General features: G+C 59.8%; 2 protein-coding genes across 3 annotated transcripts in view; both read right to left on the bottom strand.

The window, feature by feature from the left end:
- Positions 1–2002: 2002 nt before the first annotated feature.
- LOC121087913 (cathelicidin antimicrobial peptide) lies at positions 2003–4100 on the bottom strand. The gene is made up of 4 exons (XM_040593443.1): positions 3909–4100; positions 2985–3092; positions 2807–2890; positions 2003–2146 (listed from the first exon to the last, which is right to left on the bottom strand). The coding sequence occupies exons 1-4, from the start codon at positions 4080–4082 to the stop codon at positions 2036–2038; spliced, it is 477 nt and encodes a 158-aa protein (XP_040449377.1). The 5' UTR covers positions 4083–4100; the 3' UTR covers positions 2003–2035.
- A 1813-nt stretch (positions 4101–5913) lies between these two features.
- KLHL18 (kelch like family member 18) overlaps positions 5914–10717 on the bottom strand; it is a 29269-nt gene continuing 24465 nt past the window's right edge. For both annotated transcript variants that reach the window (XM_040591452.1, XM_040591453.1), the window contains exon 10: positions 5914–9075. In XM_040591452.1, the coding sequence (XP_040447386.1) occupies positions 8689–9075 (387 nt within the window). In that variant the 3' untranslated portion in view covers positions 5914–8688. The remainder of the gene's footprint in view (positions 9076–10717) is intronic.

Raw genomic sequence — 10717 nt, 5'->3', positions numbered from 1 at the left:
GGAAACTGAGGCACGGGGGGGTTCAGGCTCCCCTCGGCCTCACCTCCCCCACGCCCCCCCTGCCTCCCCACAGGCAGTGGCTTGGTGCCGGGGCAGCGTCTTCCTGGAGCAGCGGCAGCCCACGGCGGAGCTCTCCTGCGAGCGGGTGCCTCGCACGGTAAGAAGGTGCCGGACATGGCACCGTCCCCTCTGGCATCGCCACCGGCATCGCCACCGGCTCCCTGCCCTGGCTGCCGTGGGGCACATCCCCAGGGGGGTCACACAGGCTCCCCCACATCCCCTCGAGGTTCCACGCTGCTGCTTCTCCTCCTCCCAGTTCGGCCGCCTCCAGACATCGAGGCTCGCGGGGTTTTTTGCCAGGATCAAGGAGCGTTTCAGGGGTTTCTTCCAGTGCAGCAGGATCTGGATCCGCGACAAGCTCAACCTCAAGCAGCCCCAAGCCTGAGCGGGGCTGTACGGGTGCCCCCCACCCCTGCCCCTCGCCTGGGCACCCCGCTTCCAATAAATGTCCCTGCAACATGCCCGGTGGCGCCCTGGTCTCTGCTGGGGGCAGTGGGGATGGTCCCCATGGGGGGCCCACAGTCCCCCCAAGGGGCTCTGAGGGCTGGGGACCCATGGTGGGTGGGGCTGTGTCCCTGAGGGGAACAGACATGTCACCATCTGCAGATGGGACACACTCAGGCCCCCCCCAACCTGTCCCCCTCCTGTCCTCCCCCCTAAAATTCCACTCCGTGGGCTGTTTGCAGAGGGGAGGAGCAGAGCCCCAGGGCGGGGGATAAAAGGGGACACAGGGATGGCCATGGGGACAAGGATGCTGAGCTCCTGGGTGCCGGTGCTGGCAGTGCCCTCTCGGCCCCCCTCACTACACCTTCAGCCAACACCCTGAGGTGCCTTCAGGCTGCTCAGCACTGACCCTGAGCTCACCTCGGTGAGTGCCACAGCCCGGGGACACCACCGGGTCCCCCGGCATCCCCATGGGGACACCAGAACCTCTGCATGGGGAGGGGTTTAGGGGTGCAGGGGGGATGCTTCCTCCCTGGGCTGGTGCTGGGCACCCAGTGATGGGTGCCATCTTGCCCTGGTGGGTGCCATCACCCTGTCCCCGTCCCCATCCCCATCAGTTCCCTGTGGCATCTCAACTTCTCCATCACGCCCACCCTGACTCCTGAGGGTTCAAGGAGGACAGAGTGAGACACCTCGGGGGGCAGGGGGTCCCCAGGAGCCTGTGCCAGCTGTGGGGTCCCCACAGGGGTGCATGTGGGGCATGGGCCCATGGGACCGTTGGGATATTGCAGGGTTGGAGGGGACAGGGGGGACAGGGGAGACATCTCCAGGGTCCCATGGGACCACTGGTGCTGCAGCTGCAGCTGTGACCCCAGGCTGGCCACTCTTGGGGTGCAGGGGTCCCTGTGTCCCCATGCCCCAATGTCCCCACTCTGATCTGCTGGTGACAGCGCCAGTGGCACAGCCGAGGCCAGTGCCTGGACCCCCCCGAGCAGGGGACTGTCACAGGGGGGTCCCTCGGAAGCTGACCCCCTCCCAAGGCCCTTCTTTTACAGCTCCTTCCCTCCCTGCCTCCCCGCTGCCATTGCTTCTGGTTTTGGGGGGGGACGAAGGGCAGTGGGGACAATGATGCCATGGGGACGATGACACCATGGGGGGGATGATGCCGTGGGAGGGATGATGTCATGGGGGGGATGACACCATGGGGGGTATCATGCCACCATGGAGGGGATGATGCCACCACAGAGGGGATGATGACACTAAGGGGGGGATGAAGATGCCGTGAGGAGGATGATGCCATGGGGATGATGATGCCATGGGGAGGATGATGCTGTGGGGAGGATGGTGCCATGGGGGGGATGTAGGGTGGGACGTGTGTGGCTCCAGGCCAAGCCATTTACCCCCGGGTGAGGACCGCACGTGGGGCTGGTGTGGGGAGAGGAGCCCTGTGTGCCTCAGTTTCCCCGTGCCGCGCGCGGGAGGCAGTGAGGAGCCCGGCTCATGCAGCGGCCGCAGCGGCCCCTTTATTGGGTCAGCCCAGGCGGATGCTGCCCCTGGCGTGGACGCTGAAGCTGATCCGGGGCCGAAAGTGCCGGATCCTGCTCAGGAAGCGCCCGAAGCGGCCCCGCTGGATGAGCACCGGCTGCCGAGGGGACAGCGGGGTCACTGGGGTCAGGGGGGCTCCCTGGCACCCAGCACCCCACTTGTGGGCCCCGTACCTGGGACCCTGCACCCAGCACCCAGCACCCTGCACCCTGCACTCAGGCCGCCTCACCCAGCACCCAGCACCCCACACGTGGGACATGGTACCCAAAATCCTGTACCCAGGACCCTACTCACATGTCTGCACTCAGGACCCTGCGCAGCACCCTGCACCCAGCACCCTGCACCCAGGTCCCCACACCCAGGACCCTGCCCAGGACCCCGCACCCATCACCCCACACCTGGCACCTGAGATCCTGTGCCCAGCACCTGGCACCCTACACACCCCACCATCAGGACCCTGCACCCAAGATTCACACCCCGCACCCCACCTAGGATCCCCCACCCAGGACTCCACACCCAGCACCCCACACCCATGTCCCCACACCCAGCACCCTGCCCAGGACCCAGCACCCGGCACCCAGCACCCTGTGGGTGCCTCAGGACCCCCTATCCCACCCTCCACCACCCGCGGGCTGGAGCCATTGGGGTGGTGTCTCTTTTGGGGACAGCGGACCCTGAGCTGTGGGGCAGGAGGAAGGACACCAAGACCTAACGCCCCACCCATGGGTGCGGGGGTGAGTGCTGGCCCCCCACTCACGTTGGAGGAGGCATCGCTGCAGAGCAGGTCGATCTCAGGGGAGCTCTGCAGGAACTGCACCGGCCCCGAGCACTCCTTGATGACCTGGAAGAGGGGACACCCAGAGTCACCCCAGGGACCCCAGTGAGGACCCCCAGGACCCCCCGGTGGGTGTTCCCATCCCCATCCCCATCCTGACCCCATGCTCCTTGAAGTCGCAGTCGTCGGGGTTCACCCGGGTGCTGGCGGTGCACTCCGTCTCCATTATGGTGAAGTTGAGCCCCCGCAGCGCACTCAGCTCGACCCCCTGCGGGGACACGAGTGGGTGGGGGGCATGGGTGGGTGGGAGTCGGGAGTGGGGGAGATGACGCGGGGGTGGCACTCCGAGGGGTGAGCTTGGGGTCAGTGCTGAGCAGTGAGGGTGGGGGATCAGGAGTGTGGGGATCATGGGTGGGGAACACGAGTGAGTGGGGGGCACGAGTGGGTGGGGGGCACAAGTGGGGAAGATCGTGGGTGGGTGGTACTTACCGGGGCGGGCTCAGGGTTGGCGCTGTGCAGTTTGGGTGGGAGATCAGGAGTATGGGGATCATGCGGGGGGTGGTCTCCAGTGGGGGGTGGATCACAAGTGGGGGGGGTCATGATTCAGGGGGATCATGCGTGGGGGGTCACTCCCTGGGGGGAGCTTGGTGGCTGGCACTGAGCAGCCGAAGTAAGGGATCGAAAGTGGGGTATCACAACGCGGGGGTCACAAGTGGGGGGAGAACATGAGTGGGGCGTCACGAAGGGGGGTGGTCACAACTGGTGACACTCAATGGGGCAGGCTTGGGGTCAGCACTGAGCAGTTTGGGTGGGAGGTCAGGAGTGAGGGGATCACGGGGGGTGGGTCAAGACTCACCAGGGTGGGCTTGGGTTTGGCGCTGAGCAGCCTGAGTGGGGGGGTCACGAGTGGGTTGGGGGGGTCATGCGTTGTGGTGACACTCACTGGGGTGGGCTTGGTGGGTGGCACTGAGCAGCCCGAGTCCAGGTATCGTGAGTGGGGGACCACAAGTGGGGGTGCCTGAGCGGGGTGGTGGTCACAAGTGTGGGGGTCACGAGTGGGGGGTCACGAACGGGTGACACTCACCGGGGCGGGCTCGGGGTCGGCGCTGAGCAGCCTGAAGACATTCTGCACCTCGGGGCGCTGGTTGTAGGAGTCAACAGCCTGAGCCAGCGCCTGGGTGTAGGCCAGGGGGGACGGGGCCGGGAGGGCACAGGCCCCCCCCAGCACCCCCAGCACCAGCACCCAGGAGCTCAGCATCCTTGTCCCCACGGCTACCCATGTCCCTTTTTATCCTCCACCCTGGCAGTTGGGGAACCCGCCCCGGGGCTCCGCTCCTCCCCTCTGCAAACAGCCCATGGAGTGGAGATTTTTTCTTTGGGGTGGGGGAACACAGGTTGGGGGGGCCCTGAGCATGTTCCACCTGCAGATGGTGACACGTCTGGTCCCCCTCGGGGACACGGCCCTGCTCCCCAGGTGTCCCCAGCCCTTGCAGCCCTTTGGGTGGGCATGGGGGGGCTGTGGGCCCCCCGTGGGGACCATCCCCACTCCCCCCCGGCAGGGACCCACAGAGATCGGGGTGCATTGCCTGTGGCGGGTTGGTGCCCCCTGGGCTTGTGCAACCCCTGGCTTGCCCCATCCCTGTTGCCCAACACTGGGGGGGGCTCCCCAGCCCCCCAATTTGTCACCCCCCCCGACAGATGCACACATACAACCCCAAAATATCTTTATTCCAGCTCCGCTGGGGACAAGGGGTGACGGAGTGTCCCTGGGAGGGACTTGCCAATGGGGGTCCGAGGACGTGGGGGTGGCCGCAAGGATGATGATGATGATGATGATGGCTGACCCGGGTTGGTGCTGAAGACTCGCGGGGTGCCAGGGGAGTGGGGCTGGGTGCTGCCACCGGGCTGCTAATAGGAGAAATAAGGGTGGGCTTCACCTGCCACCAAAGAACATCCCCAAAGTGTTGAGGGGGGGACACAACCCCAGTGCTGGGGTCTCACCGGCTCCCGGCTGCACTCCACCATCGACAGCGGCACGTCGGGCAGGAAGGCAAAGACAGAGACCTGGGCCGTGCATCGCTGTACCTGGGGGACATATGAACCCTGAGCACCTTGGGGACACCTCTCTGTCCCCCTCCGTGGTTTGGGGGGGTCCCGGTCCCACACTCACCCTGCCCGGGCGGGCTCGGCAGCCGGCACCGCGCTGCTCGGGGAGGTTTTTGGGGCAGGCAGGCTGCCGGGCGGTAAAGTTGATGCTGAAATGGGTGCCCCAGTCAAACGTCTGCCGGGAGAAAAAGGATAGAGTGGTCGGTGGCTTCCCAGTGCCGGCAGGGAAAGGGGTCCCCACCAGGGTGGGTGCCCAAGCTGGGGGCACCCAGTTGCACCCACCGCACCGCCCAGTCCTACCGTCCTGGTGACTCCCAGCAGCTTGAGCAGCCTCAGCTCCTGCCCGTGGGTCTCCAGCACCGAACGAGCCAGGTCGCGGGGAGCCGGCAGCCCCAGGGGGACCGCGGCACCCACCGCCAGCAGCATGGCTCCCAGCACCAGCGCCATGTGGCCGTGGGAAGCCTTGGGACGGCTCGGGAACCAGCTCCGGCTCGGCTCGGGGCCCCCAGCTCGGCCAGCTTCGCCTCCAGGATAAACAGCGGCCCCACCGCCATGGGGAGGGGATCGGTTTGCCCGTGTTTTCCTTGGCACGGCGCCGTGGCAGGCGCTTGCCTGGACCTGGCGGAGATGGTGGTGATGCTGGAGGCTCGGTGAGGCTGAAATCCCCCTCAGTGGCCCCTTCCCTTCGTCTGCTCCCAATTTCAGGGCAAGATGGTACAACTCATGCCCCTGGGATCCATCCAGCCACGCTCGACGTCCCGCAAGAACATTCTCCCAGCTCCCACAGAGAGAAAAAACAGGAGCCCCCTGCCCTCTCCCTTTTCTTTACAGTTTTTGGTGTTTTTTTTTTTTTTAAATCCTCTCGCTCTGCTCAGAGCTCAGACTGAGCTGACCCCTGTGCCCAGACAGAGATCATGCCATCTCACCCAGAACGCGCCCCCCCCCGACCTCACCCAAAGACACCGCACCAGCTGGCCAGGGAAGACATTTCTCTTGGCTTTAATATAAAAAGGGTTAAATGGCAGTAAAAGTGCCCTTTCAGGGTGGGGACGTGGTGGGGTGTTTGCAGGGGGAAGCAGCACAGCAGGTTCGAGGGCCGTGGCAGGGAGTGCAGCGTGGTTTGCAGACACATAAACATGCTGGCATGATGAGGATCCTTCATGCATTTTGCAAAATTTTGGGGGTTTCCTTGAATTTGAGGACACAGGGATTTACTGAGGGTTGCACAGAGTGGCTTACACTCTCCCAGTTTAAATTTCCTGGGTGACCAGGGCTTGTTTCCCCAAAATTCAGGATTTTTCTGTTCCCTTACGAACGCCAGCATTTTGGGGCCCGGGACAGAGGTGCTGCAGCCTTGCTGAAGGGCCAGGAGCTCCCCTTTATCTTTGGTTCCTCCACAACGGAAAAGCAAAGAAAGCCCTGGGGAACAAAACCCTGGGAGCCCAAGCAGCATGGCTGAGTGCCCTGGGACCACTGTGCTGCTGAGCATCAGCTTGGGAACCTGTGGGTCATTAACACACCCTGGCTATTGCAAGAAAGACTTTCTAGTGTGTTTTGAGTCAGTATTTGTGTTCTTAACAGACACAAAGCCCCCGCTGGGAGATGCTGGGAAGGAGAAGGGATGGGAGATGGGACAAACAGCATGCCAGGAGAGCAGCCCCACGCTTCTCAAAGCCTCCTCTGCACATGGCGACCATCAGGATGTGTCCTGGGGAAGAGAAGATGCTGTGGGGAGGGAGATGAGGCAGGTCCACAAGAGCATGAGCTACACGACTCCCTGCAGCAGCACTCAATGCTGGGGAACACTGGCAGAGAGACGGGAACACCGTGTGGTCCTGCCCCGCGAAGCCGGAGGCTGCCCCTTCTGCAAAGCCCACACTGCCGTGCAGGCTCAGTTATTCCTGCAATCCACAGCCCAAAAAAGAGACTTAATTGTAATCCCAGTATTTGTGGGTGGTTGGCTATTTTTTTTCCTTTTTATAGAGTCTTAGCAGCACGGAACCCCCAAATAAATTCCCCCTCCAGTGAACTCAGCGGCTGATGTACATGGAGGAAATAAGATATATACTGACAAATCACATTTATAGCCAGATATACTCATTATATATACCTAAAATATACATAGTACCTGAATATATAGACATCCACATATACAGCCAAAGTTAAAATCCCAAATGACACTGGGAGTCAGGTTACGAACAAGTTTGGGGGGTCCGGATTTAGGGGCTGGGATGAACATCCATCTCTTCCCAGTTCAGAGCCAGGCAGAGGACAGGAGAGACAGGCTCCGAGCCCCCCAAAACACTGGGACTGGGCAGGGCAGGGGGTGAGATGCCCATCCCTTTGCTGCTGCCAGCGGGATTAGTGTTGAGTTTGTCCTGCTGGAGCAGGTGGGGGGGCAGCAGCCTGTCCCCACCTGCCCGCCGTTGGGTTTTGTACTCGGGCAAGAGAAGCGCTGATGCAGGCAAGGAGTTCCCAGGCAGGGAGCTGCCGTGCTGCTTCATGCCAGGCAGCGGCTCTGGCCCTGCCGCAGGAAGTTTCCTGGCACAAAACCTACCGCAAAGACCTTTCCCAGCAAAGCAAACCAGGAAAGACCAAGGGTGTGGATCTGGCCCGTGCCACAGCTGCAGCAGCCCCACCAACGTGCGATATGCCGCCGGCCCTTTGCAGAGGTGCTCACCCTGCGTCCCTGTGGGGGATTTCCCTGCCCGAAGCGGCCCCGCTTGGGCAGCTGTCCCTCTGCCCCCACCCAGGGACCGCAGCTCCTCGTGCAAGCACAGTGCTTGATCTGCCCGAGCTGACAAATTCAACACCTATTTTCTTTGCTCCTCCTGAAAGATCCTAGCCCCTTCTCTGCTCCAGCTGCCTCCTAAACATCAACTTTGAAAATATCTCAGTATTTAATTTAAGGGACATCTTCATAACTAACATCTTGGCCTATTTCCCATTTTGAAATCCTAAGACTGTTGCTTAGTGTCATTTAACGTTCAGCCTTCCCCTCCAAAGCTTGCTAAAACGATTCAATGGTTTAACCGACCAGATCTCCTCTTCCTAGTTTCTCCATCATGCGGCTCTTGTGGAGAAGTTTTCCCCATCGAGCTGAAGAAAGCACAGCTCTGCTTTGAGAAGCCAGTGATGTCTTGTGTAAGCAGCACCTTAGAACGCAGAGCCTGAATGGGGTCTGAGAACTGATGTCGGTGGGTTTTTTGTTTCAATACGCCAGGTGAGAGCCACCCATGGCCAGCAGCAAGCCTCCACGACACCCAAACATCGCTGCTGACCGAGGCCTGGGGGTATTGGGGTAATTTTGCTGCTGACAGAAGATGCAGCTGTATTTCCAAAGTCATTACAGCAGCCGTTTTTATGTCGCAATTCAGCCTGCCCTCCTCCCCCAGCCTACAACAGCACTTCCCCAAGGTGCAGCAGAAAGCAGACGGCAGGGCTGTTTGGAAAACCAACAGCCAGTGGAGGGATTCGCTTGGCCTTGGCTCGGAGCTGTGGCTAATGGGTGGCAGAGGGAGGCGAGCAGGTCTGTAGATGCACCATATTTCAAAACGTTTGATCTTTTGGGAGCCTCAGCCCAAGAAGGCAAGGGTGGGGATTGTTTTGTCAAGTTGTCTGTGCATGTGTGTTTGTGAATGACACTTGAGCACCCAGAAACACACCTCTGCGGGTATCACAGCACAGAACACTCTTCGACCCTCTCCCTGTACTGTCCTTGAAAAGACACCTCCCCCGCCCCCCCGACCGCTTCCTTCTCAGATGGTCAGGAGAGGTATGCAGCCCACGCCAACCCCGCCCTCGTGGCACACCATCGGGGCCATGAACGTCCAGCGGTTTGTCTCCGGGTCGTACATTTCTACCGAGCTGAGGTTGGACTGTCCATCGTAACCCCCCACTGCATAGAGACGGCCACAGTTTGCAACGAGGGAGACACGGCTCCTCCGGGTGTTCATGGGGACGATCAGGTACCACTGATCCGCCATGGAACTGTACACTTCAGCGATGCTGAGGAAGCCTGACCCGTCGTACCCTCCGCAGACAAACATCTTGCTGCCCAGCGAGGCGGCTCCATGGCGGCAGCGCTTGTTGAGCATGCTGGCCACCGGGTGCCAGGTGGCTGTGTGATGGTTGTAGTACTCTACCTGCAGTGACAGAGAGCACACGGCGTTAGGGACCCTTGCTCGGGACCTACCGCGGGGCACGGATCACACAGAATGTTTCAACATGCAAGTGCAAGCTGGCCAGGGAATGCGGGCTTTGTGTCTCAGCTTCACACATTCAGATTTTGTATTGTTATTAAGCTTTTCTAACATCCTGGATCCCACCAGCCATTGCATTTCACCTTGCTCCCTCTGACAGCCCAGTGACTCACCGTCAAGCTGGAGTGGACAAATTTGGGGAAAGAGACTGCTCTCCCCACCAGATATGCTTCAGAGACCATGGCAAATGCAGCTTTGAAAATGCTCCCTCTACCTCTTGCCCCTTTCATCACTTTCTGCGTGGTGTTTTAAATGGGTATCTGAGCCTCAGCACCAAAAGGATCGAACACCCTTCACTTAAAAGTTCAATTGCCACAGGATTCTGTCTTCATTCTAATGTATTAATTTTCCTCACGCACACATGATGCCCCAAGGCAGAACCAGCCAAAGCTCTCTCAGACCCAAGAGATGCACGTCTAAGCTGTCCTTAGCAATTCCCTAAGTGTCCCCTAACCTTACGTGAGGCTCCTCATTCTGCCCAGGCATCAGATTTAAGCTGTAACAGTTCACACTTTCTAGTTTCTCATGTCAGGCAACCACTGCTCCTGATGCAGTTCAAGCCTACATCTTGCACCCGTGGCAAAGGGCAGGACTTCCCCCCCTTCCTCTGCACAGTAACCTCTGCCACTTTTGGAAAAGGCTGGCATTCTCCTGTCGGTAGGTTTGTAGATGGGTTATCTGGCACCTCGGCAGGGGTGGTGGGGAGCAGTAAAAAAAAAAAAATACAACCAACCACCATTTTGCATCCCTTGCATTTCTGGAGAGACCATTAGATGGACCCCTTCTGCAAGGGCTCCAGCACTGCTCCAAACTTGGCACGCTCAGGAATGTGCTTGGAGAAGCAGATTTGTAGTTCTTGGCTCTGGGGTACTTCAGGCTGCAGACAACAGCCTGCCCCAATCTGCTGAGCAAGGCAGAAATAGTTCTCACTGCTCCCAACAAACCCTTTACTACAAATTTCTGAGAGCCGAGTGTTAGCAGCAGACCCAGCTCGGATACAGCTCCCCACATTTCCGCTCCTGAGGAGATGAATGAGTCTTTTCTGTTCCACATCAGGTTTTTCTTTAGAGAACAGGCAAACTGAAACACAGGTGGAAGAAGGCAAGCTGGCCTCGTACCAACTCCTCCTGCTATGAAGCTTGTTTCAAAGATAATCTGCTTCTAAAGCTGAAGCCATGGAACAGGCACAGAAAGCAGAGGGAAAAGCCTGACATCTGGGATACTTCAGAGCTCAAAAAGGGACAGGGGTGCAACGATAAAATTATTTAGAAAGTGAAGGAAACTGGGAGACAACAAAATGCACTAGCTCAATCCTTTTGGCACTGGGGAACAAGAGCAGCACTTCCAGCCCAGTTCCCAGTGGGTACCTGGCTAGCTCATTTCTTCCCAAGCAAGAAGGAGGGCCCTGGAAATGACAGAATTTGGTCGTGCAAACACTTACGGCACTTTGGGTGCACAGGGAAAGGGCACAGAGCCTTCCCAGCCCCAGCCCGACCCTTTGGTTACCAGCAGTAGACTTATTTCT

This window comes from Falco naumanni, chromosome 4 (assembly GCF_017639655.2).
Source record: "Falco naumanni isolate bFalNau1 chromosome 4, bFalNau1.pat, whole genome shotgun sequence".
Classification (NCBI taxonomy): domain Eukaryota; kingdom Metazoa; phylum Chordata; class Aves; order Falconiformes; family Falconidae; genus Falco; species Falco naumanni.
This window is presented reverse-complemented; position numbering and strand designations above follow the sequence as displayed.

What these genes read in the sequence shown, in the direction of transcription:
- LOC121087913 (XM_040593443.1), bottom strand. Translation starts at nt 4,082, where the DNA reads ATGCTGAGCTCCTGGGTGCTGGTGCTGGGGGTGCTGGGGGGGGCCTGT. An exon ending in GCGACTTCAAGGAGCATGGG is followed by an intron (nt 2,891 to 2,984) that starts GTCAGGATGGGG and finishes CCCCTCTTCCAG; the next exon opens with GTCATCAAGGAGTGCTCGGG. An exon ending in GCAGCGATGCCTCCTCCAAC is followed by an intron (nt 2,147 to 2,806) that starts GTGAGTGGGGGG and finishes TCCCCTCGGCAG; the next exon opens with CCGGTGCTCATCCAGCGGGG.